The sequence below is a fragment of the Gavialis gangeticus genome, unplaced genomic scaffold (assembly GCF_001723915.1).
Source record: "Gavialis gangeticus isolate Ggan-Ray unplaced genomic scaffold, GavGan_comp1, whole genome shotgun sequence".
Taxonomy (NCBI): domain Eukaryota; kingdom Metazoa; phylum Chordata; order Crocodylia; family Gavialidae; genus Gavialis; species Gavialis gangeticus.
This window is the reverse complement of record NW_017729030.1, coordinates 11,214,136-11,241,639: the sequence shown is the minus strand read 5'-3', so window position 1 is coordinate 11,241,639 and position 27,504 is coordinate 11,214,136. Positions and strand designations below refer to the sequence as shown.

General features: G+C 38.9%; 1 protein-coding gene across 1 annotated transcript in view; it reads left to right on the top strand.

Annotated features, from left to right (window-relative positions):
• PAPSS1 (3'-phosphoadenosine 5'-phosphosulfate synthase 1) overlaps positions 1-27,504 on the top strand; it is a 72,952-nt gene that overhangs the window by 30,856 nt on the left and 14,592 nt on the right. Inside the window, exons 6-10 of the mRNA XM_019521943.1 lie at positions 11,048-11,161; positions 12,937-13,048; positions 18,892-19,097; positions 21,376-21,511; positions 24,971-25,239. Coding sequence (XP_019377488.1) covers positions 11,048-11,161; positions 12,937-13,048; positions 18,892-19,097; positions 21,376-21,511; positions 24,971-25,239 — 837 coding nt within the window. The remainder of the gene's footprint in view (positions 1-11,047; positions 11,162-12,936; positions 13,049-18,891; positions 19,098-21,375; positions 21,512-24,970; positions 25,240-27,504) is intronic.

Genomic DNA, 27,504 nt, shown 5'->3' with positions numbered 1-27,504 from the left:
AGCATTGTGGGGCTGCTGTGGCAGGGAGGTAACTAGTGGTTACCTGGGGGAGCAGAGCCAGGCAAAGTAGCATGGTGGAGCAAGCAGGGCTTAAATAAGAGCAAGTGCAGCAGTGGGGCTGCCATTGGGTGCTGTAGGGGCAGGCTGCATGGCTCCAGGTATCCCTTCCCCACATAGCACCCACAGGGGTTCCTGCCTGCCGGGCAGCCATGTTGTGTTCAGGTTGTGCCTCCAGCCTGTGGGCACCTGGAGCCCCAGGTAGCACCTCCCTCTTGCCTGCCTGCCCCCCCTCCCCTGGCTGGCAGCTGCCACGCAGCAAGGATTTGCACCACCCACCACTGGATGCAGCCAGGTCAGCTTTGCACATCTCCTGCTTGTCTGAGGTCTTTGCTTGAGCCACGGCTCTGGGACGAGTGCAGTCAGCTGGCAGGTGAATGCCTCGGGTGAGATCCTGTGAGGTATGTCTGTCCGCTGTGCCCCTGGGCTGGGAGAGCTGCTGTGGGTCCTTGCCAAAAGGCAGCTGCCAGAGCCCAAGGGATGGGTGGGAGGGAAGCACCCCCTGCGTGTGGTGCAGCTGTCCTGGCAGACAGGAGCCCCTGCCTGCCCTTGCAGTTCCTGATGGCAGCCCCGCCGCTGCGCTTGCCTCTCTTTAAGCCCTGCTGGATCCATTGTGCAACTACCCAGCTCTGGTTCTCTCTAGATAAACATTAGTTACCTCCCTGCCTCAGCAGCTGCATGATGCTGCAGCCCGGATCCATGACGCCTTTTGGGTAGCCCCTGCTGGAGCTGCTCCCCTGACAGCAGGTGGCACGAAGCCAGGAGCCCTGCTACCAATGCTGCTGCTGCTGCCTGCCTGCTCCTGCATGCTCACCGGGGGGAGCCTGCTGTGGGCATAGGCTTCAGTCCCTGCCAGTGGTGGAATTTGCTACAATCCTGCATATTGCCCTTGGCTCCAGCTCCCTGAGCTGCCCTGCCCCTTTGCCACGGGACTGTTTAACTGATACAGAGGCAGTTAAATGGGTAATCTTTTAAATGATATTTACATGCCTACTTAATAGCATGTAAGCTCTAGATCACTGAACTGTGTCTGTGTATGTCATTGTAATTTCCCTTAGGCTCTATTAAGTACTGTATTTTTCTGTGATGTGTTTTTATTATAGTAATATTCACCCTCAGTTAACATTTGATCTCATCTGCCGGCAGAGATCAAGCAAAATGTTGTAGAATCTTCACTTCTACTACTGGTAAATGCAGAGAATCAGATTTATTTTGAAGGGGTTTTCTCAGCCCAGTTGAGGGATTAGGTACCAGACAGGGAGCATGGCAGAAATGCAGTGATTAATTGAAGTTTTAGAGCAGCTTTCCTTCCATGGTTACCAAAACTGGTTGGTCACAACAGTTTATACATATTTGGAAAATCCTTTCAGGTAGAGGAATAACTTTCAGCCCTATCCTGGAGAGACGCTTTTGTCCTGGTGAAGCACACTGCCTACCAAGGGGGAGAGAAACTTTTAGAAGTTGAATTAGTTGAGCGCCCATTACAGCTAGAAGCATCTTGCTGCTTCTTATTTAGTTTGTTTGGATGGTAAGCTACTTGATTGCCTATAGAAGAAGTTAGTAAAATCCCTTCCGGTCTCTTAGTGTGAGGGCTTATGATGGACAGTGGTAAAGAACATCTGTCAAAGCTAGGAAAAATCACAGCTATTTATATTTTTTTCAGCTGCTCCCTAGGATAATCTAAAAGAGGAACAAGCAATCAATAATGATACTGTTATGCCTTTTCTAGCTGAGGAGACTGCAGTTCTTAGGTTTAACTGATCCAGCATAAGCTTTTTGGATCTGTCTGTGCTCTGTTACAGAGGATGTCTCCTACTGGGTAGTGGTCCCATCTTCAGGATTAGACAGGTTTAAAATGAGTACTTGACTTGACAATGAAGCAATCTCAAAAGAGAAGTCAGCAAGAAGTGCTTATTTTGTTGTCATACAGGTCTGTAGTTCAGTGGGTGAAGCATAGTCCTCAGTGACCTCAGCCTAGAAGGACTTCTTTGTGGTTATATGTCTTAAATTAAAGATCATGTTTCTGTATTATGTTTTCAGTGTATACGAGAAAAATCTTGTATGTAGACCAACATGAATTACTTTTAAGAGTAAAGTACTTTCACTACTGGTGGAATTAACTTTGGAACTACTACTGATGAATTACTTTTAAGAGTAATCCCTCTTGGTTGAAGTTAGAGGGGAGAGCAACAAGGGTGATGTTGTGGTGGGTATGTGCTATAGATCACCTGACCAGGAGGATGAGGTAGATGGGGTTTTCTTCAGACAACTAACAGAAGTTTCCCAATCACAGGCCCTGTTTCTCATGGGGGACTTCAATTGTCCTGATGTCTGCTGGGAGGGCAATACAGCAGTGCACAAGCAATCCAGGAAGTTTCTTGAGAGTGTTGGAGACAACTTCCTGATGCAGGTGTTGGAGAGGTCAACTAGGGATGGTGCTCTTCTTGACCTGCTACTCACAAACAGGGAAGAATTGGGGTGGATTGTAGCAGTGGATTTCAAGTTGGGCAGCAGTGACCATGAGTTTAGGATCTTGAGGACAGGAAGAAAGGAGAGCAGCAGAGTATGAGCCCTGGACTTCAGAGAAGCTAACTTTGACTTTTGTAGGGAACTGATGGGCAGGATCCCCTGGGAAGCCAATCTGAGGGTGGGAAAAGGAATCCAGGACAGCTGGTTGTATTTTAAAGAAACCTTACAGCACAGGAACAAACAATCCTGATGTGCAAGAAGAATAGCAAATGTGGCAAACGACTAGCTTGGCTTAGCAGAGAACTTTTTGGTGAGCTTAAATGCAAAAAGGAAGCTTACAAGAAGTAGAAGCTTGGACAAACAGCTTGGGAGGAGTATAAGAGTATTGCTCGGGAATGCAGGGATGAAGTCAGGAAGGCTGCAGCTCAATTGGAGTTGCAGCTTGCAAGGGATGTGAAGGGTAACAAGAAGGGTTTCTACAAGCATGTTATCAACAAGAGGATGGTCAGGGAAAGTGTGGGTCCCTTACTGCAAGGGGGAGGCAACCTAGTGACAGACGATGTGCTGCCACCATGCACTACCCTGCATTGCTACTGCTCCAGATGCACCTGCCACCACTGTGCCCCCCTCCTCCCCACACTCCACATTATCTGAAAACCCTGCCAGGTTATTTCGGATAACCAGAGTTTTTACTTAACGGGCAATCCGCTTACCCCAGGGATGCTGGATAACAGGGATTTTATTGCATTTAGAAAAGCTGGATGTGTACAAGTCCATGGGGCCAGATGCAGTGCATCCAAGGGTGCTGAGGGAGTTGGCTGATAGGATGGCAGAGCTGCTGGCCATCATCTTTGGAAACTCGTGGCAATCAGGGAATGTCCCAGATGACTGGAAAAGGGCAAATATAGTGCCCTTCTTGAAGAAAGGGAAGAATGAGTATCTAGGGAACTACAGGTCAGTCAGCCTCACCTCAAGTCTCTAGGAAAATGGAGCAGGTCCTCAAAGAATCCATTTCTAAGCAATTGGAGGAAAAGAAAGTATTAGGAGCAGTCAGCATGGATTCACCAAAGGCAAGTCATGCCTGACCAACCTGATTGCCTTCTATGGATGCAGGGAAAGCAGTGAACATAATATACCTTGACTTAAGTAATACAAAAAACTAGAACTCTCGGTTCCAAAATGATACCTTTTATTAGACCAACTGGAAAATGGCAAGAAAACTGTCCTGTTCTGCAAGTTTTGGGGATCAAAGTCCTTTTTTCAGGCTCTGGGAAAAGTGTAGATGGTACAAGATGGTAAAAAGTCCCCATAGGTAGGAAACAAATTTCATTTTTGCACAGAGGGGGCTGAAGATGGAAGGCTGTCCCTCTGGGTCCATGAGAGTGTCTTTGTGAGCTGTGTTTAGTAGCTCTTTGATGTGTTGACCAGGTAGAATTCCTTCCCTGGAGGTGTTAGATGGCATGCAGGGAGGTAAAAAAAAAAATTCCTTGTTGTTCTGCAATGAAGTTTAAAATCCAAAATTGACTAAAATTTGGCATCTTCCATGTTTCAGGGGTGTACTTGGTAGCCGTGTTGGTCTGAGACAAAAAGAAGCACAAAAAACTAGAACTCTTGGTTCCAAAATGATAACTTTTATTATTTAACTTTAGTAAGGCTTTTGATACCATCTCCCAGAGCATTCTTGCAAGCAAGCTGAGGAAGTATGGGTTGGATGAATGGTAAGGTGGATAGAAAACTAGCTGGATTGTTGGGCTCAGTGGGTAGTAGTCCATGGCTCAATGTCTAGTTGGCAGCTGGTATCAAGTGGAGTGCCTTAGGGGTCGGTCTGGGGGCCAGTTTTGTTCAACATCTTCATTAGCAATCTGGAAGACGGGATGGATTTGCACCCTCAACAAGTTTGTGGATGATACCAAGCGGAGGGGTATAATAGATACACTGGAGGGTAGGCTAGGATTCAGAGTGCCCTAAAAAAATTGGAGGATTGGGCCAAAAGAAATCTCATGTGGTTCAACAAGGACAATTGCCAAGTCCTGCGCATAAGACTGAAGAATTCCATGGGTTGCTACAGCCTGGGGACTGATTGTTAAGCAGCAGCTCTGCAGAAAAGGACCCTGGGGTTGCAGTGGACAGTAAGCTGGATATGAGTCAGCAGTATGTCCTTGTTGCCAAGAAGGCTAATGGCATACTGGGCTGCATTGGTAGGACAGTTGCCAGCAGATCAAGGGAAGTAATTATTCAACACTGGTGAGGCCACCTCTGGAGTAATGTGCTCAGTTTTGCCCCCCCACAATAGGAAGGATGTGGATAAGTTGGAGAGCATCCTCTAGAGGGCAATGAAAATATTTTGTGATCTGGGGCACATGACTTCTGAGGAGAGGCTAAGGGAACTGGGTTTATTTAGTTGAGAGAAGAGAAGACAGAGGGGGGATTTAAGTGCAGCCTTCAACTACCTGAAGGGGGGTTCAAAAGAGGATGGAGCTGTTCTCTGTGGTGACTGATGACAGAACAAGGAGCAATGGTCTCAAGTTGCAGCAAGGGAGGTTTAGGTTGGATATTACGAGAAACTTTGTCACTAGGAACGTGGTGAAGCACTGGAACAGGTTACCTAGGGAAGTGGTGGAATCTCCATCCCTGCAGATTTTTAAGACCCAGCTAGACAAAGGTTGGCTGGGATGATCTAGTTGGGGATCATCCTCCTCTGAGCAGGGGGTTGGACTAGATGACATCCTGAGGTCCCTTCCAACCCTAATTTTGTATGATTCTGTAAGATATCAACCTTATTCTAACTCTACAAGTTTGAGGCACAGCTTTGAAAACTTACTCTGTGCCTGATAATACCACTGTTTTAAAAAACAAAACAAAAAAAAAACTAAACAAACTTTCACATGACATTTTACTCTTAAAAAAAAAAAATCAAAACAAAAAACCTTCCTTTGTTAGTGGGTAAAGCAACATTTGCAAAACTATTTTATTTGTTAGATATTATATTTAAAGTCCAGCTTTTGTGTTCTGGGACTGCAGATATGGCCTCCAAGTTTCTTTGAGCGCCTATTGAAGTCAGTAGGAATTGTTTTGCTGCGTTAAGACTAAAGGATCAGTATTTTTCTTTGCTTTGTTTTTGTTTTCTTATGTGGCTCCTGGAAAATATTCAGTTATAAGTATATATAGAACTGCTTGGTCTAATTTTATAACTGGATTTTCATTATAACATAGCATAATAATTATTATTATTTGAAGACCAGTATGTTCTTGAATTTTGTGACCAGTTTCAATGCCCTGACATGATTCAGTAATCAGGAAAAGTAGGCAAAAGAACTATGCACGGCTGTGTGTGCCATAAAATTGAATCATTACAGACTTGCATACATCTTCCAATATTCTTTTATTGGGAAACTTACAAGCATAGGAGCCTTGTGTAGGCAATATTTTTAATGTCTGTGTGCAGCATGCGTAGTAAATCTTCAATGCACTGCATTCTCATTATTTGGATGTAATTTAGGCATGCAGAGTATATTTGGAACACAATTGATTATACCCATCTGCTAGTCCATTTTGAATAATTGTTTTACATAAAATCTTGTTTCCTCTCTCCCTCCTCTTTCACTCAAATGCTTTAAGTAGCCAACTGTATTCCTTGACATTCTTCACTTAATCCTTTGGGGACTCTGTTTTTCAGCCAAATACCTGTTGCAGAAAATGACTGGGTAGGACTTCTTTGTGGTCATAAGAGAAAGTGTTGAATATGAGAACTGTTATGTATTTGTAAAGCTAAGGAACAGATTGGGTGAAATACAATGCAAAGGAATAAATCTGTTATCCACATTGTTTTTCCCAAGTTTTCATTATATGCAGTGGTTGGCATAAACCGGGACATCAAAAAGATAAGCTAAACAAGGAAATCCCTTACTCTTGAGATTTGGCAGTGCCAAGGCTGTCGACTTCAGTAGCAAGATAGCATTGGTGATGGGTAGGGAATGGTTGAATAAATTTTCAGTCACATAAATTCTATCAATTTGACAGTTTTTTGAGAGGGGAGTGGTGTAGGGAAGACCCTGAATTAAAGTATTACCAGTAATACAGGCAGTCCTCGGACTTACGACACACTTGGTTCCTGAAAAAGGTGTCTTAAGTTGAAACGTTGCAACTCGGAACCAATTTTCCTATAGGAAACAATATTATAAATGGGGGATTCCTGATACCCTGTTTTCACCAAAAATAATCCAGAATGATGTACTCATTCAATTATAGATGAGTAATATAGTTACATTAATGTATTTATATTGTAAATAGCAATCGCATTGATTTGGAAGGACTTCTTTGAAGTGACTTTGCTGGACTTTTTGAAGGGCTCTTGGCTGGAGTCTTCTCAGGAGTCTTGTCTGCAGGTTTTTCTGGAGTCCTGTTTGCTCTCTTAAAGAAAGTGTCCAAGGAAGTTTGGACAGATATTCTCCAGGGAGATGGGTGATACAGTGACTTGTTCGCTGGCATGGCATCACATAGGATCAAGCATTGTAAAGTCAAAACTGATGTCAGAAAGTTGAAATGGTGTCAGTTTAGAAATGTTGTGTGTGAGAAACATAACTTGAAATGTTGTAAGTTGAGGACTGCCTGTATATCAGTATGAAAAATAGGTACCACTAAGAACTTGACACTTGTTGCGCTGTTAATGCTAGCTTTGTTAGTGTTCCCTATACTGAGAATATAGAAATAAATTTAATTCACTACAAGCTTCAAGACCAAGGCTTGAATGTAATTTCTATACAACACTTATTTGAATTTGATTTAACTCCACAAGTGATTCAGTAGCTTCCTTCATTAATGTAATGACTACTGTTACAAATTCCAGCTTATTCAGTTTACATTATAACTGGTGCAATTGTCCGTATAATGTAAGTTTATCCCAAAATCCTGTCTTTCCATAAGAATGTGTTTGTATCAGATATGCTAAATAAATTGCTGACTCTGTACATGCCAGAACAATAAAAGGAATATATTTTGTAATTATACAGATGTACTAAGAAAGTGATAAGGGACATTCTCTGTAACTTTACCAATTTAGTAGTGAAGTTATCACCTCAAAGTGGTCACTAGATGGCCTGCTAGCATAGCATTTTTGCTGAAATTCATATGGTTTAAAGACCATATGGATTTTTCTTGCTGCTGTTTTTAATCTAAAGTGATGTTTTAAATACTGTTTTTATATCTACCAGGAACACTGGATTTACTAATGCTATAAATTATTTAAATATCTCTTTCTCTGTGAGATGGTTTAATACTCCAGAATGAATTTTATGTGGTACATAAAAAGCACAGACTTCACAACCTAAATTTAAAGTGCTGTCAAGACATCATTGGTTAGTATCTACACTTGGACAGATAGATTTGTGTGTACATGTGTGGTGTGTGTGCATTATATATGCAATATATATAGTTCATATAGTAGAGATTTAATAGATGACATAATAACTGTTCAAAGGCAAATTTGGCTGAAGAAAAAAGTACAGAAAACTAAGGAGTAAACTTGATAATATATTATGTGGCAGCAGAAAAGCTTTATTAACATATTAGAAATGCTTTTTTCATTAAAGGAAAGTATTTCATAAGTTGTAGTGAGATAAAAACAGAAAATTCTGTTCCTGATGTTTCTTCATTTTTTGAGTTCTTCATTTCTTCATGAGATGAAGCTATAACTTTATCTTTCATCCCAAATTTAACAGAAAGTGAAAGTAGAAGCCAGGTGTTAAAGTGTGTTAAAGTAAACAAGGCAAAATTTAATTTAAAAAATTAGAGGAGCTAGAACTATTATTTGGGGGGAAGTGCTGAATATAATTTACTTCAATTTGTAATTCTTAGCTAGATCTTATTTGAGATGTTATCAATTTAAGTGTGATTTTAATTGTATTAATTAACTCATTCTATCTGTCCCAGACATTAATCTCTCCTTAAAGAAATTAAAAATGGAGGTTTCATGGCTGAAAAAGCATTGATTATGCAGGTTGTTTCTCATGGTGTTTTAAGATATTTTGAGAAATGAAGACTTTAGCTTTCAATTTTTCCAGGGTATGTATGCATCAGGCATTTCATGGGCGTAAATGTACCTGACTGGTTTTCATGAGCAGGACATTTTTGATGCTAAGGTTTTATACACATGCATGTTCATAAACATTAACAGCATGGTAAATTGACTCTTCTAGTGGAGCAAAATGGTATGTAGAAGTAGCATTTTCTTAGTGTTAGGGATAAGTAGGTTGGGAAGAATCAAATTAAATAGTTTCAAACTAAGAAGCCCATTGATGCCCTGAATATCACTAATGCTCCTATACTTGTGGGCTATATGTAGTCTAACAGTTTTCTACCTCTATATTCCTCCCCGCAGTGTGACCAAGAAGGCTGGTGGTCTCACCTGCCATTACTGTCAAATAGACTAAATGATGCAGCGTAACAAGTGATCTCCTTGAGGCTCTTCTGAGAAGTGAACAGAACCTTCTCTAAAAGCATACATCCTTCCAATGTTTCTTGTTTAGCCAGGGAGGTCTTCAAAATTGTGTTAGCTTTTTGATTGGATGAACTTTGTTTATTTGTTGAGAGTTTGGTGAGTGTGGTTCTGGAAAACAGGTATTTTCTGTTCCATTTAGTTTTGTGAATTGTTCTTCACCGATGTTTACTGTCCAGGTTGGAGGAGAAGGTATTGCTTTTACAGGTTCTGGGTATGGGCTTTGACATGTGTGATGGGGCCAAGCTCAGTTCAGGTTGTCAGAAGGGAAATACAGTTTGGTCAATGGCATTGAATCTTTTTTTTTCTCAGATAACTCCTAAATGTCTTCAGTTCCACTTGGGATCAATGTCTTACCAGCAAAATATACAACATTGTTAAGGAATAGAAGGCTGATTTTACCACCTTTGCTGCAGTGGCATTTATTTATATTACACAGTCTTAATAAATAACAAATAAAAGCAACATCTCTTGTGCCATGCAATTGCATGATTGAGCTCTCTTCACATAACGTTTTGAAAAGTACTTTATGAATTCTTTTTCTCTTTAGAGATGTGCACTGACTTGTCATATGCTCTTCCCTCTTTCTATGCCTGGTTTCTCTCTTGCTACTTTTTTGCCACTGTATTTTTCCCCCCTGCAGATACTGTCTGTTATTTGCCATGCTATATTCCTATTGCTTAGTGTAAGTAGCACTTTTTTTTTTGCAACTGAGCACAAGTGTTGTTATTCTGCCAGAACATGAATCTGGACTCAAGTTGCAGATAGTGGAAAAAAAATTAGGATTGGATTTTCTATTAATGTCATAGTTCTGTGGTTTTCTGTATTTTGAACTCACTTTTTTTTCTCAATCCCAAAAATAAAGAACTAAAAGTTTTTGCAAAAGGGCACCAAAATCTAAAAATTGTCCACTAAGTGACAGGTGTTTCATTTATTTTACTGAATATTCTTGAAATGCTTGACTGGATTTTGAAACTATCCTTAGAGAAGAGTTAATTTTCTAATCAAATTTTAGGGTTCTCTTTTCTCCCCTGCTTTGTGTCTGTCTTTTCTTAGATGGTGACTGGACTCGTATCTACGTCCTGCACATCTGCTGGAATCTATTGGACAGCATATGTTTAAAAAAACCCTTTAGATATCAGTTTTTATTTTAGACTTTAAATTCTTTTCCTTTTAGGTCAGAATTGAAGTCTGTCATAGTACTTTATGGTTTCTCTGCCTGGCTTGTCATATCTTTTGAATGCGAGAGGCTGAGAGCTAAGTGGCTTGGGATGATATGCATTAGTGCTGAAAGCAAATGAGTAAGGTTAAAATGTAGGATTTCTTCATGGACATCATTTTCTGTTCAACCTTTAATTTTAATATTTTGCATTTGTCAATACTTACAAATCTATCTTTGGTCCTGAAAAATCTTCTTTTAAAATGCATTTATTCATGTACATAATTGTTTCTGTTGAATTTAGTACAACTCTCTTGTAAAACTTTACATGCTGGTGTTTGGATTGGGATACTTGCTATCTCACTGCTTGTATGTAACATTTAGCATACCTTGTATGGACTTTGCTACCCTCCCTGAAGTACCCTGTGCAGTTTAGTTGCTCTGAACATTTAAACCTCAAATTACAGAATTAAATTATTTTACCGAATGGCAAAAGAAACATTATAAGAGTTGATACTTGCTAATTTATAAATACAGTGTGAAAACTGCATTCAGTTTCATAGTGAGTATTTATCTGTGTAACTGTTTAAAGGTAAATTCTAGATAGACACTTGGGGGGAAAAAAAAGATCAGGGTGTTTCACCTTCTTAGATTAATAAATCTAGCCCACAACTTGGCCAGTAATACATCAGAATTTTAGAACTGTGTTGTTTTTCAACTGAAAAAAAATGATTTAAGATGCATACCATTTGGAAGAGAGAGGGTTTTTTGTTTTTTTTACAACAATAAATATTACTTTTTGACCATATGTTCAGCAGCCGAAAAGCATTCTGAGCAAATACTGAATTATGTTTCTTCTTTCTGTGTAGGACATTGTACCGGTGGATGCCTCTTATGAGGTGAAAGAGCTGTATGTGCCAGAAAACAAGCTGAAGTTAGCCAAAACTGATGCAGAAGCGCTTCTGACACTGGAAATAAATAAGGTATTTATGTGTCAGACATTTCTGAAGCCAACGCCTGATCAGTCATTCAGAAATTTATCGGTGTAGTACCTATACTAATTACAAAGGGTAACTTGGGTTCAGTATTTTTCCCCTTTTTGAAGAGGAGACTAGTATTTGCTTTCCTCTGAACTTTTGCTGTTTCTTCCAATCTCCTGGACCTCAAAAAGGGTGGGTAGTGTTTCAAGTAAAATTTTAGCTGTTTCTCTTAACATTGTGTTACTTGAGTCATCCATTCCATCTGCAGTCTCTTGCCTGCTTTTTATCAGTAAGTGTTTCTATTTTCTGTCTAAATGTGTGTCTCCCTTCTTTTTTTCTTCAAGAAGGTTTATAACATCTGAGTGATTTGCAATTATTTCATCCTTCGTCTTATTAATTGACGTAGTTTTTTTGTTGCTTGCTTTCCTTCATTCCTTTAGTTAATATGAGCTCATGTTCCTTTTTTGTTTCCGCTGAGTTTCGCTTCTGGAAGCCTTGATCTTTTCTGTTCTTGTCTGGTTAATTCTTCTCCTTTCCAGTTCAGTTTTGAACCAGTTGTTTGAAAAACCACTAGCTGCTTTTTGTTTCTTGTATTTTTTTCCCAAAGGAATTAGGCCTTGATCCAATGAAGTACTTAAACACAAACTTAACTGTAAGCACATGAATTTTTCCTTTTGAAAGTTTTAACAGAGGTATTGATGCTTAAACTTAAGCATCTGCTTAAGTGCCTTAAGGGATCGAGGTCTCTGTGAGTTAACCTAAAGTGTATGGAGATTGCCTAGCCTTTGTCCATGCGTGAGGGTTTTAACACTTCTCACTTTAGCTTTCAAGATTCCTTACACTGATACTTTCTTTTGAAGCTCTTTATTCCTTTGCTGAAATAAGTTCTCCCAATCACTAGTTGTATTCTCTCCTTCTGAATCACTTGGCTCTTTTCTGAAGTGTTTACTAAGTACCAAACAAGCACATAATGCAAGCAAAGGGAGAAAATCTGGATCTTGATTGTCTCAACATAATGTAAACAATATAGTGAAGATTAATCATGCTTGTGTTACAAGCTTTCTTGCAAAAGGGACTTGCACAAGCTCAGCAAACTCTTCCATGTCAGAGTTGGCCAAGCCTTGTTAATATACATGCATAAATAATAAAGGCCACACATTGAGCTATAGCGTAACTGTTTAAGTGTATAAAGGAGGAAATTCCCTGTAACCTGATAGGTCTTCAAATGAAATAAATCCTAGTCTGGTTATTAAGAGACTTTCTCCCTTGCTCTGTCTCATAGCTGCTTTTTGCTATAAAAACACCACTTCTAATGTACTGAAAGATTTACTGGTTATGCCCAGGATTTTGTTATTTCTGGGTTAATTTTGTGTGTTACTTTTTTAGCAAGCCACCACACCAAACAAAGTAGCCTTGTTAACAAAAGGTAGCCCTTTCCATTGCGGATCTGTCTGACTTGAGTTAGTGTGTGTTAAGGCGCAAACTAATTATAATTGTTGTATGGCACCGAGATATTGCATCTAACGGTATAATGGAAAGAGAGGTTATACATTTGGATTATTTTCTTTGAGGAGGAAAGGGACATCCTTACTAATGGAAGAGATCTCAAACTCTACACAAGCGATAAATGCCTCATTCATTTAAATGCTGTGGTTTGCTTATGTGCCCTTGAAGATTAATGTGGGGGAGATCCACATCCTGGAAAATTCTTAAGGTGCCCTGGCTTGTTGCAGGAAGTTGATCTCATATAAGTATCTTTCTTTCTCTCTCTCTATCAGGTGGATATGCAGTGGGTGCAAGTACTGGCAGAGGGTTGGGCAACGCCACTCAATGGCTTTATGAGAGAGAGAGAATACTTGCAGTGCCTTCATTTTGATTGTCTTCTGGATGGTAAGGCCTTTCAGTTCAAAACCCCTTTTAGAGCCATCCCAGAGGCCTAGCCTTGTTGTTCTATGCTTTGTCATGTGGAAGAATTGCATTAGGTTTGTTGATGACTAGTGCTGGAGGATCAAAACTTGGAAAGGTTTAAACTGAAGACTTGTTCCTTGGTCCTTTGCTTCTTGTGACTTGATTGGTTTGTTCTCTAAACTAAAATTTTTGTTTGTCTTCACAGTTCATACATTTCAGCAGTGGACCTGTTTTTCAAATTTTCTTAACATCCTTAGAAAATTTTTGCCATTCTCCAATCTTGTTTTGTACAAATGCAGGTTTAGATTTGGATAAATAACTTTCAGGATGTGGCTCTGGGCCAGCATCGTCCAAAGGCAAGACATACGAGCTGAGATGGAGCTAAGGGGCAGCAGATTGACTGCTGAATTGAGTTTCGGATCCTGGCAATCAGAATGGAGGAGTCTTATGCCCCTTCTATTCCTCTTCTAAGGCTCTTTATTCCATTTCTGTTTGATTTTTGCTCTTTCTGCTTACTGTGGTAAGTGGGGAATAATAATGACTCATTTCTGGGACTTCGGCCGTTCTTGCTTCTTTGTCTGCCATGCTGCCTCTGACACTTAATATGTCTTTCTAGTTCTAGCATTCCAGGTAACCTGTGTTCTTTCTATGCAAACACCTCTCTAAATGCTCTTATTTCTTTTGCATATCTTGCAGATGCCGGGTCATGTAATCAAATGCTATCGCCAAATTTGCCTTGTCTCTTGGGACTTCATTCATCTTATTTTTCCTCTCTTTTATTGTTCCATTTCTTTGTGTATCCCTCCTGTGAAGCTTATGCCCCAAAGGCTTTAGCTTTCTTTTGTGTCTTGTATCCCTAAACATGCAGTTACTTAGTAAAAATAATATAGGTCCTTTTATAGTTATACCACAAACCAGGTTAGTAAGAAGACAATTGATTGTTTTAATATCTTTAGAATAACATCTGATCTTTTCAATGACTTTAAATACAGTTTATTTTTCTTTGAGTGTAGCTGTCATATTAGCTGTTTAATTTGCTGGTTTTACCTGGCTTTATTTGTAAATGTAGCAGTTATCAGCATTGTTTCCATAGCTTCCTGTGTTTCTTGTTTATGCTAGTTATTTAGAGACAGTAGAATCTGGGAACAAATGTTCAGGTTAGGGATGGAAACAGTACATGCGTTGCTGACAAGCCACTTAAGATCTATCCTTTGATCACATTTTTATCATTTCAGATATGATTATTTCAGAGTAAGAACTAAAATGAAGCAGAAAAATTTAACATTTTCAGATTGAATGCAGAAACAAAATACATTCCCTTGAACATAATTAGGAATTACGATGCTACATGCCAGTTTTGAATCGTAGAATCATAGACAGGGTTAGAAGGGACCTCAGGGGGTCATCTAGTCCAACTCCCTGCTCAAAGAAGGACCATCCTCAACTAGATCATCCCAGCCAAACCTTTCTTTAGCTGGGTTTTGAAAACCTCCAAGGATGGAGCTTCTATCACCTCTCTGGGTAACCTGTTCCAGTGTTTTACTACTCTCCTAGTGAGAAAATTCTTCCTAATATCTACCCTAAACCTTCCTTGCTGTAACTTGAGACTGTTGCTCCTTGTTCTGTCATCTGCCACTACTGAAAACAGTTTAGCCCCATCCTCTGTTGAACTTCCTTTCAGGTATTTGAAGCCTGCTATTAAATCTCTCCTTGGTCTCCTTTTCTCTAGACTAAATAAGCCCAGTTCTTTCCTCGGAAGTCATGTCCCCAGCCCTCGAACCATTTTTGTGGCCCTCTGCTGGACTCTTTTCAATTTGTCCACATCCTTTCTGTAGTGGGAGTGCCCGAAACTGAACACAGTACTCCAGATGTGGCCTCATTGATACTGAATAAAGGGGAATAATCATACCCCTTTACCTACTGCCAACTCACCTACCAGTGCAACCATGCTTTTGTTCTATGTCTTTCATTTTTTAAAGATACATTTATGGGTTTTCTCGTTTGCCTTGTATACACAGGGCTAGATGGAGAGCAGTATCTTGTATCCATGCCACAATAACTTTTATTTTGAATATCAGCAGTTCCCTACTATTGGTTTTGCTCTAGAAGGGATGCAGTCTAGAAGTAATTGAAACAGTAGCCTCTCACCAGAAGAATGAACTTGAAGGACTGCAAAGGGGTCTAAATGATTGTTTATCTTATAACCTTGACAAAAGGTCTATTGCTATAAACAGAATGGAGATAACAGAATGCTTTTGGTATTTGGCACCTGCATAAATGTTTCTTTTGGTAAGTGACTGGTTGTTTACTCAAAGATGTGTGTGTGTGTTCCTGAATATGTTGAAACAAAAGGCCTGAAAGCTTTGGTAAATTTCATCCAGGTGGGGTTCCCTAACTTCTGGGCTGGGGCAGGCAGCCTGCTTTCAGTGTGGTGTCCACACCCCCCACCAGGGTCTGTCTTGAGCAGGTGCTGCTCCTGTCCTTTTGTCCTTTCTGGACACTTCTTTTTTTTTTTAAACTGTTTATGGTCATTTTGATTTTTCAAAAACTGTTGGATAACTGCTAGCACTGGAGACAGCATCTTGCCAATTAATGGCCTAGCCATTGTTGACTTCACTTCCTTGAGGCAGTCAGACAGGGTAAATAGCTACCATTATTTTGTTTTTATTATTCATAATATCCCCTTTGATCAAACTCATTGTAGTCAGATGAAATAATATAATACTTAAACTGTGGTTCAGACAGAAAATAGAACATCTCTGTTGCACTGCATGTGCAGGTTTTAATAAGCTTGACACAACTTAAAATTTACCCTTTTAAAAAGCTAGTCTGCTTGAAACATTATCCTTTGACAAGTAACAAGCATTTCTTATAGGATACTGTTTCTCTCAGTGCAGTCATTACGATTTTGCAATAATAATAAATTGCCTTGTTGCCTGACTTCATGCAGGGAGCTTTCTAACATGCAGAAATCCTGCATGCAAGGCTCTTAATGTGATGCACTTATCAGAATAGGCATAACTGCTCTGAAATTACAAAAATTCATGTTGAGAGGTATGTGTAGCCACTTGAGAAAGAGGGATGGAGGAAAAAATCTGTCAAGGTGCGAATTAAGGGGGAGGTGAGTGCCCCCATAAGAGACGAGAGCCCCCCCTGCAAGATCTGAAAATCAAGCTGGAGGGGGTCTCTGATTAGATTGCTCCTTCACTTACGTGAACTTGTTAATGAATCAGTTACATTTTTTTGCAGACCCCGCCAAGAGTCAAAGTGTAATTCTAACTTTGGTACAATTAGCACTTGATTATCAGAATAGTTGTTCAGCAGCTCTAAAAAGTCAGATCCCTTTTAAGGATGTCTCAAACTAGGCACCTGGTAGTAAAAGTCACTTTTTGCACAATGTAGAGAAGTCTTAAAAGTCTGCAAATAGTTCTTCCAATCATTTTAAACCTCACAGTGAACATTTAAATAGGTTATTAAGGTTAAATAGGTGGCTATGAGATCCTTCTGATGCTTTCTTAATAGTTTAAGCATTAAAAAGCAGATTGCTGTTCCTCATACTATTTTCAGGTTCATATAAACTATTTTTAAAGATGTTTTTTTTTAATTCCATGTGTGTGTTTTGATGAGGTATGGCAGTTTGACAAGTCTGTAAACCAGTCTAGTAACTGTTTTTATTAGCCGCTGCACATTGCAGATAAAACACAAATGGTCGTAAGTTATACCAAGTAGCATTTCTTATTGACCAAAACAGTTTTCAGTTCTGGATTGTGCAGTGCAGCTGCATGGCCATAAATATGGCCACATTTCCATTCCATAAGTAACTACAGTGAGTCCATTTTTCTGAGAGCACTGATGGTGCGTTTCCCACCTCCCATCCCCTTTTCCCCCAAAAGTAATTTTTTGGCCTAATTTGGCTCTGCTATAAACAACATCAATGAAAGCAGAGGAGAGGTAGTTAAAACCATGCATTTTAAAAATCCAACCCCAGCTGCTTTCAGATGTTGATTTTTTTTTTTTTTTGGAAAAGTCCCATCCCTAATTCTCGCATTCTCCAGATGAACACTAGTTTTTTTGAATTCTTGGTTGAGAGAGAGAGAGAGAGAGAGAGAGAGAGAGAGTGTGTGTGTGTGTGTCCTTGGTCTAGCATGCAGTAGCTAATCTGAGTGGCTCGATGATAACAAGAATAATAAAATTGTGTAGTTCCTTCTCCCCCAGTATGTAGTTAGTCTGGCATAGCCTCAAGCTTATACTCTAATGTTTGGGCCCCTGTGTACACTGAGTAATTAAACACGCTGTCTCAGTTTACCCACCTGTACTCTAGAGAGAACCTTTTAGAAGTTGAGCATTAACTAATACAGCTTTGTAAAATTCTAAGTAAGCCAGAGTGAGCAACTGTTTTGACAGTCATGGAAAATATTTAAAAACTAATTTTGCCACCAAAAGTGCACAGGTAGACTTCACAAGGCAACTTAAATATTTTTGCCCAACTATCTCTTAAGTGCTACTTGATCCTTTAATGACTTTTGAAAACAGGGTCTGCATGCTAAGACTGTGCAGAACACCTTTTATTTTGGTTTATGAGAGAGGGGGGAGGTTGAAAGAATTATTGTATTTTCTCTTAACCTTTTCCACCCAACTTCATCATTTTAACTTCCTGCCTCTAGGGGCAGGTTTAAAAGAATGTTTTTAAAATTTATTGTCTAAACAATGTGAGTTCAGCGTAGGGCTTGAGGTGAAATCCTGACCTCATGAAAGTCAATGGCAAAACTCCTGTCAGCTTCAGGGGTGGAGGGAGGGGAGGAAAGATTTTGCCCCAGGAGAACACCCAGGAGTGTCTTGCTTTTTGGTAAGTATGCTGCTTAGATCTCAAGCATTTGCACATGATTTATAATACCTAGTCCACTAACTTCTCAGACCTGACTCTTATGTTGTAGTCAAGAAAAACAAGACTTCCAGCATCTAGTGATGAAGTAAATGTGATTAAGTAAATATTTAAAAATGAAGACCACATGTAGCTTTAGAAATGACTTGCATTTGGATAGTTTTCTGGGGCACTTGATAACATTGCAACTAAGCCAAAGCATGCACAGTGCCTGCTTAACTTATCCATTGATCTGTTTTGAAATATCTGGGTACACATGTGTTAGTGTGAACACATGTTGGTTCTTTGAAGTATTACAAAATGCACTTTTGAAATAATTGAATAATATAAGCAGAATGCTTTACTCCTTTTCATCAGAATTCAGCAAGAATTTGAAGTATGGCAAATAAGAATGCTAGATGGGAGGTTGTGTTGAATCCTTATTCCACAGCTTAGTGCCCACTAGACTTGTAGGTGAGCTCTTCATTTAAGAGCAACATCAGATAGTATCAGAGAGCCAACTCTCTCTTTCTGAATATTTCTTCTTGAACCATGTACCCTAGCATGCAAGGCCTGTTCTGGCAGCCATAAAGATTGGAATGTTACCAGACTCAAAATATTTGCACCCAAGAACAGGTTTTTGGGGGTTTTTTTTGACAAAGAGGCAGCATGATGTATATTCATACTAGTATTAGTGTATGTTTTGATGATTTTTTCATTGCCATTTTTTTTTCAAATGTGTTTGCTCCTTTTCTAGGACTCAATGCTGAAATTTCTCTGTAATAACTGCATCTTGTACAAGAGTATATTCTCAGCTGTTTTATTCTAGAAAGTGTCACTTGACCAGTAGTGAAGTGTGATCTTAAACTGTATATCATAGAAAATAAAAACTATATTGTAACTTGTGAGAATTTTTGCAATTCCCAGTTTGGTAACCATTGTTATATGCATTCTTTCTCTGAAGGGGGTGTTATTAATCTGTCAGTGCCTATAGTGCTGACAGCTACCCAGGAAGACAAAGAGAGACTGGATGGATGTACGGCTATTGCACTAGTATATGATGGGCGCCGTGTGGCCATTCTCCGTAACCCAGAGTTCTATGAGCACAGAAAGGAGGAGCGCTGTGCCAGACAGTGGGGAACAACATGCAAGGAACATCCCTATATCAAGGTTGTTTCAGACAGCTAGTTTTAATTAAAATTGAGTTCTGTTTTTTTTGTTTTTTTTGCAAGACTGCAATGCAGAATTGACATTAGCTTTGATTTTTGCATTTGATCAAAGCTTCTTTCACTTTGTGTTTAATTCTTAGGGAAAAATAAAGCTCGATTCTCTTTCGTATATCTGATCTCTGCTGGATACTTCATACTATCTAGCATGCAGAATTATAACATCCTTATCTACATGTGAAGTGAATTAGAATGTGTTGTAGATGCAGTGCTAGAAAGGAGGGGATTTTTCTTTGTTTGCATCTAGGAAATGCATCCTTCCCTGGTCCCAATTGCATTATCAGATCTTTTAAATCAGCAGATGTACATGCTCGTAAGGCAGGAAAACCTCTACTCTCCCTGCACATAGAGCAGTTGCAAGTCGCATTGTCTGGATGTTCTGAAATAATTTGAAACATTTAGGCTAGTTTACTATCTTCACAAGTCTGCCTGCTCTCCTCAATACATCTCTTCTCATCGCAATGCTGATTGGCACACTGGAGTATTATTCCTTTCGTTGAGTGTTCTTCGTAAATGTACTGTGGTTTGTAACTTGGGCAGACAGTACATTAAATAATTATGTATGTTATCAAATGACAGTTAAATTGCTTTCCATAGCCAAGGTGTCTTTCATATACTATTTTTTGGCAGGTTAATGGCTCAGTTGGCTCATTTTTAGAATCTCAAACTAACAGTGAGTTTATCCTTATAGAGGAAATGCCTTGCATATGTCAAAATCTATCCATAGTTGAACGTTATTCTACTTTTTAAAAAAAAGTTTAATGATGGCACCAGGACATTGACCATTAAACATTCTTGCAAAAGTGGTAACTATATCTGGAATATTACAGTCTTATCTTATTAAATTCAGCCTAAATTGATTTTGGCAACTACATGTTCCATCACATACAGTGTCAGGTCTTGTACATTTGGTGGATGGATATAAGTGTGTCATTTAAATGAAAATAGAAAATAACTTCAATTATCACCAAACAGTGACATGAATACTAAGGTTTATTCTGAAGGCCTTGAATTATGCCACCAACTGCAGTGCAACTTGGTAAGATTGAAGAATGTGTGCCATGTTCTCCGTTCTGTTCTGGCAAGTTTGTACCACTGTGTCAGTGGAAGTGTCCCCTCTCTAAGGGGGAATTCTCTGGGTGGCATGAAACTGATATTACATATTCTCCATACCACTTTCTCTCTTGTCCCCTGGACCTGCAGATCAGGAGACTTTTGGGAGACAGAGGCACCCATGGTCCTAGCATCCTTAAGCCCCAGCAGTTTTAGCTCCTAGAATAGTCCCTATTGGACTATTGGGAGAACAAGGTAGGATAGAGCAGATAAGTCTAGGTTCTTTAATGTCTTGACTTTATTCCTTCATGTTTTGCATGCAGTTTTAGCACTATTTTTATATTCTTCATTTTCCCTGGTCTTAGAAAATAATGGTGAAATTTTGTACACATGCAGGGATTTACTTCGTCATTTGTTCTTTCAAAAAGGTAGCCTTTTCTAAATGTGTTGTTTGTTTATTTATTTTGGTAAAAAATCTATAAGCTGCTAATGTTTTGTAAAGATTGAAATGTACCAACATGTCATGTCTTTAAAAAAATACCTTAATAAAGTACATGATATGACCGTGAATAAAAAACATGGCCATAAGATTTATTTTCAGACTTCCAGTTTTATTCATTAATTGAACTGGGAGCATAATCAGTCAAAAACATTTATTTTACTTGCTAGCAGTAAGTGTGTTATATATTGCTATTGTATCAGCCAGATTTTGTGACCTTCAATCCAGTATTGAATTATTTGTGTTTTGAACTTGCGTAAGACATGCAACTTCATTAAGCCTCACATAGGTCATTTCCCAGGCATGTATGATCTTTTGTCTATAGATGTTGACTAGTTACACTGGTCAGTGTTGGTTATTTGTGTATATTAGTGCATTTTTGGATACTTTGAAGAGAACTGCATGTGCCAATCCATATTAGTTTTGCTCACCCTCTTTGCACTAGGGCGTAACAGATTTGGACCATATTTCAATGATTTTGAAAATTACTAGTTAGACTTAGAGAATTTTTCTCAAATGGGTTTAACTCAGAACAGCTTTTTTGGTAATCAGATGCACTTAAGCACAATTCTTTGAATGTTCAAAACAGCTGACAGTCATCTGTTTGTAACGGAAGTGTAGTTGTGTTAGTTTATATGCTGACAGGATGGGTTGTTTTTTTTTTGTGTAGATGGTTATGGAGCAAGGGGACTGGCTTGTTGGTGGAGATCTACAAGTCCTTGACCGTATTTATTGGAACGATGGTCTTGATCAATACCGTCTCACACCTACTGAACTAAAGCAGAAGTTCAAGGAAATGAATGCTGGTGAGTCAATGTTGCAATTGTCTCCTAGTGCAGCATATTATCCTGCTGTTTCCTGTATTGGATTCAAGTTTGTGATGTACAGACACCATTCTGCATTGTCATTGCCATAGTCTTGACACCTAATTCACTAATACTAATGCAGATGCAGCAGAAATTTAGTTGCCAATCAGTTTATTTTCATATCTGTTTTCAGTTAAAAGTAATCAACATTTCAGGACAGAAACATTGAAATGGTACAGGACGTTCTAAACCAGAATTTTTGTTTAATTTTTTTTCAGAAGTGAGAGTTCACAAATCCATCGTGATGCCAGAAAAATGAAGTTTGCTCTTTTTGCTCCTTTCTGATGTAAAAAAGAGCTGCTTTTGTTCATTAGAAATATTGCCTTGCCTTCCCTGCCTCTCCCTCTCCTTTTGGAAACTTAGAGGAGTGTTTTTTCTTGGCTTCCTTAAGGGCAGAGATTTGAGTAATTTTGGGTTTAGAGAGATTTTTAGTTAGGTTATCTTAAGCTTTGTTTTCCTGCCAAACTCTAAGTGGGGTGGGAGTTGCAAAGCTCTTGCACACTTAAAAATCTCTGCTTCTTTTAGTTGAAAGAAGTTGTTCTCCTCCTCTTCCTCCATTTCTCTAAAGAGGATTATGGTTATTAATATTAAAGATTTATAACAGGGCAGACATTTGACCAAAGGAAGGGAAGGGGGGAGAGAAAACGAGAACTTTCAGGCATCCTTTTTTAATTTTTTCTTTAAAAAAATGTGACATAACTATATTCTTAAAATAGGTGGGTCATATTTTAATGACTCCTGTTGTTTGTACTTATCCAACTATTGGTGTTTTGTATCCATTTTGTTCTCTAGACTTATTTAAAGTATTTTTTTTTTTTTTTTTTTTTTACTTTGGGATTATTTTCATTTTATTATGCAGTTTTTAAATTTGTTTCATGCTGCTCTTTGGGAACAAAATCCATTAGCATTGCAAATATGTAGTAGCTTAACAACAAGTATTACAGTTCTTTTCAAAGTATTTCAGAGCTGATTTCTAGCTTCGCATCAGACAAGAGAAACCAGAGCGCTAGTTTATTTGTTTGCCATTTTATTGTGTTAAATAAATAACTAACAGACCAACTGGTAATAACTTGGCAGGGTACTTGTTTGTTCTTCACTTCTCTCGTGCAGCAACAACAAGCAGGCTGCTACAAAAACAGCCCCCCCCCCCCCCCCCCCCCCCCCCCCCCCCCCCCCCCCCCCCCCCCCCCCCGTTTTCCTTATTGTTACAATGAAATAAATTCATTGTTTGCACATACAGAGGTTTGCTGATGCTTTGCTTTAACTTTTGTTAGCGATTGTGCAGGCATACTTTTTGGCAGCTAAAAATACTGTTCTCTAGGTTGCATTACTTTTTTTATAGCAAAGTATTGTAGGCAAAATTTTTATGTTGTTATGTATGGTTCCTTCCCCCCCTCCTTTGGTTTATAGTGGAAGGAATATGAGTTTTGTTAGTTTGATGTATTAATGGGCTAACAACTAGTTTAGCTGATTGTAGTCTGAATCAGCTACTTTACATGGCATAAAATGTACTAATGTATTTTGTCACAATGATGGTTAAAGGTGAAAAAGACATACTGGGTTGTGTTAGACGTCCTTATTTTTTTCATAGACTAGGTTCTAAATCCTTTTCCACTAACTAGACACTTAAGTATGATCACCTTGCACAAGTCCCTGAACACTCATTAATGTAACATTAACATACTGTCATCTGAATATTTAAGAAAACATTGTTTTTGTAATGTACAGTCAGTTTTTAGAGTAAGTCACAAAACAGCAGCAAATGGGAAGAAAACCCACTTCCTTTTGTATTACCTGTTTCAAGGAGTTAAACAGGGTGGATAAGATTTGCACTGGGATGCTGAACTCTGCATAGCCACTTAATATGTGGAATAGGACCTGGCTCTTTGTTTACCATTAAAATCAAGTGTAGAATCTATTTAGTCCTGACACGGGCAACATGCGTGGGCTTTCTTTTGGAATTCAGTTTACATGCTTCTGTACATTTAAGGGAGTTTGAACAATTTGAAGAGGAGACATAACTATTGAGGAAATTATAGACTTCTGACAATATGATTATTTGAAAGATTATGTGCAATTTGTTTTAAAGCTTCTCATTCATTAAGTCCGTAAATGTTCAAAGCATCTCTATGTGATCTGGAACCATTACTAATGTGATGTTTATTTAGTTGAGGTCGGTAGAAGGCTACTTGAATCCATATAGTTAAGGCACCTCTTGAGAAAATAGTTTGCCTACGTTTTATTGGACATCATCTTATTAGAGATCATTGCATGAGTTACCAGTTCTCCTGTTTGTGAGTTCTGGCATAACCTCCCATCTCACATTCCTGAGAAAAGTACAATAGGTTCAGTAGAAAAGTGGATTTAGAAGTCTTGTACAGACATTCATTTTCTCCTGGGAGTTGCTGTTCTCCCTGGAGAAACCATGAGTTTGAAGATGTTCAGGCTTTTTCTCCCAGAGTAAAAATGGCTGCTCCAGGGGAAAAATAACCTGGGAACAACCAGGGTAAAATTGCTCCCAAGAGAGTTTCTCCTGGGAAAGTGAAAGTGTTTTCCCTTCCAGGGAGATAGTATGTCATGCTTTGGACCCTGCTGATCCAGCAGAGAGCAGAGCAGACTCTTTGCAATCCCCACATTGCGCTATAGAAAAAAACAGGCTGACCATAGGCAGTCTGGTCAACCAGTTGGGGTTGCCCTATGCACAGATGCTATTTGTCGCCAAGCAGACAAAGGGAGCGTGCAGAACATGCTGAGATGTGTGCTCAGGGACCCCTTGGCTGAGCATTGTAGGGACTGCAAGCTCTCCATTCTTTATGGCCTCAGCATTTAAATGTTTGTACACATGTCCTTGGGTAAGCTTTTCTACCAGGAGAACAAGCCTGGGAGAATTCTCTCAGATTATTAGATTGTATATATGCAGCGAGTAGTATTTTACGTATTTATAAAGCATATTCAGTTAATTTCAGCCACTGGAAATAGATGACTAGGAAGCATAAAACCAGGCCGTCATTGAATAACTGATAGATATCATGAAGGCTAATGATATGCTTCTGGAGAGATGTCCAACTGAGTAAATGCAGTCTAAATGCACTTTCTGAATCCATTTAAGATGTGGTCCTTTGTAGAGTTCATTATAATAATTTCCTGAAGCAATTTGTATATTTATACAGCAGTTCATTGACAAAACCTGATAACTAAAATAACTAAAAACTATCTTGTTAATGGTTGCTCTTTTTTTGGCTGCTTCACTGGAATTCCAGTTTGGAAGTCCATAGTGTCTTGTTTGGCCAGTTCCAAGAGTCTGTTAAAACGTGTAGTACATATATATAGAGTACCACTTGTGATCTGAACTGTGCAGATTGTAACTCTAAATATTTTGGCCCTCTCTTCTTTCCATAGATGCAGTCTTTGCATTCCAGCTACGCAACCCAGTGCACAACGGGCATGCTCGTTTAATGCAGGATACTCATAAGCAGCTTTTAGAACGAGGCTACCGCCGTCCAGTTCTGCTCCTGCATCCACTTGGTGGCTGGACAAAGGAGGATGATGTTCCGCTGATGTGGCGTATGAAGCAACATGCAGCAGTACTTGAGGAAGGAATACTGAATCCAGAAACAACAGTGGTGGCCATATTTCCTTCTCCCATGATGTATGCTGGACCAACTGAGGTAGACAAATTGTGACAATACAAAAAAGCCTTCAGCAGTCTCTTGTCTTATTTTGTTTTGTGCTTTGTTGTTTTTACTGGCAGTTGAGCATTTTAATAATAACTATTTTTAGCATAGAAAATCCGTTTTTGTACAGGCAAATTTCCTTCTACAAAGAATCTTCCAATTCATAGAGTTTTAATAGGGTTAGGGAGAGAGCATGAGTGAGCAGTGCTAGATTTTTAGATGCTTCTTTCCTTTTGCATGGTAAAAGGACATGATGACACATTAACTTTTCCCCTTTTTTCACCTTTTTCAGATGGAGTCATGAGGTCTAGTAGCACATTGAACAAATGCCAAAAGAAACAAGAGTTTAAGAGATTCAAGTTTTATGACCCAATCAAAAAAAAAATAAGGGGTGGGGGGGAGGTGTACACAAATTAGAAGAAATGGCTTTGTTTATTTTTTGGCAAACTTAATCCAGGGAGAATTGCTTCAAGGTATTACATTAAAATTACTATGAAATAACTCTTTGGCAAGACTTTGTTTAGAAGTTAAGGCTTCGATTGAACCCCCTTGAGAATGTGGGAGGCAGCAAAGAGAATAAGTGTTCACATTTGGGGGAGATTGGTTGGCTTGGGGGATATAGGTTCTATATCCCACTATCATTTTTTTCTCTAGGTCACAGGAAGTTCAGATTCTGACCAGGTTCCCAATAGCTGAAAATTAACCATCTGATGACTTTTTGTCATCTTAGCCACATTAGCCAGGAAAAAGGGGTCCCCACAGCAAAAATAAGCCATTGTGGTTGCCATTCATTCTGTTTTCCTTGTTGGCAAGTTCAGCAAGTATGGAGACCTGAAGCAGTCCACAGAGAGGAGGTAGTTCTAGATCACAGTTGAGCCTGTGAGAGTTTGTGCTATGCGCTGCAGTGGTTGTGTTTTGAAGATTAACAAGTTTTCTAGATGCCATAGAGCTGGAGGTTGAAGTCGATTGATGCAGTCTATTTTTAAATACTTGTTTTTGACATCTTATTAACAGTGTTCTCGCTTTTTAAGATTTTTAAAAGACATTAGCATTCTGACTGCTTTGGCTACTTGGTGACACTTGTGGTTAAGAAAACCATATGCAAGTGAATTGTGTTGAACAATACAACTTTCTTACTTCTGTAATTTCTAGTGTGAATCTTAATTAAACAAGAAAGAATAAAATTCTTCCCACAACCTTCAGTCATAATCTTGAATAAAACAAGAAACATCTCCTAATTTATGAAGCATTTCCAATGACCTCAGACAGCAGACTGCCAATAACATATTTTTAGCCAACTAATAAAAAAGACACTCTTCCTTTAATCATTTCTGTAGGTCATTTAGAAGACATTGGTACCAGATTTGTTTCTGTAGTGGAAATGATTTACAGAAAACAAGCAGCTGTTTGAACCAGTATGGTTATCAACAGGATGTATATGGTTTTCCAGTCTGTAAAGATTTAATGGGTATGGTTCATAGGTTTCAATTTACTGTGTTTTTGTATTTGAAAAACTGTTTTATGGATTGTTGGCTAACCAACCAAGAAAATGTATCTGCAGTCCTGACAGTTTACCTATGACGGGAAAAGATCAACTTTGGAAGGGCTAATGTTGTGTTAAACCTTAATTGCTCCACCCTGCTTGGGAGGATGAGCACATTGCTAAAGAATATAAACGTAGAACTTGGACAACAGCTCTTCTTCCATTTCAAACTTATGCTTTCCTTGGTTCTAAACCCTTGTAGAATCATTCTACCCAAACACCACTTGTATCTGAATGAGGTCCCAAGGTTTTGGATTTCCTGGGTGCTATTACCCAGATGGCAATAAAAGTTTAATATTTTCCGAATTTGCCTGTGTTTTAGAAAACCTAACACAGTGGCGGCACATGTACATACCATTTGTGTTATAGATGGTCTGCTTGTGGTGTACACGCATACAAAAGATGTGTCTGGATTCTGTTAGTCATGCTATTTCTACAGCCTCCACAACCAGAGAAAACTTATGTATAGTGTCTAACTGTGGTCAAAACAGCAGTGTCCAGTTGATATGTATTTCTAATTTTGTATTTAGTTTTTGATTGAAATATTTATCAAATACGCAGAGATCTTTTTACAATACTTAAAAAAAAAAAAAAAAAAAAAAAAAAAAAAAAAAAAAAAAAAAAAAAAAAAAAAAAAATGTTATTTCTCTGTCTCATTGATGCCATTAGGAAAAAAAAAGTTACCTTGCCTCTAACTGCATGCTTTTGGCTCGGTT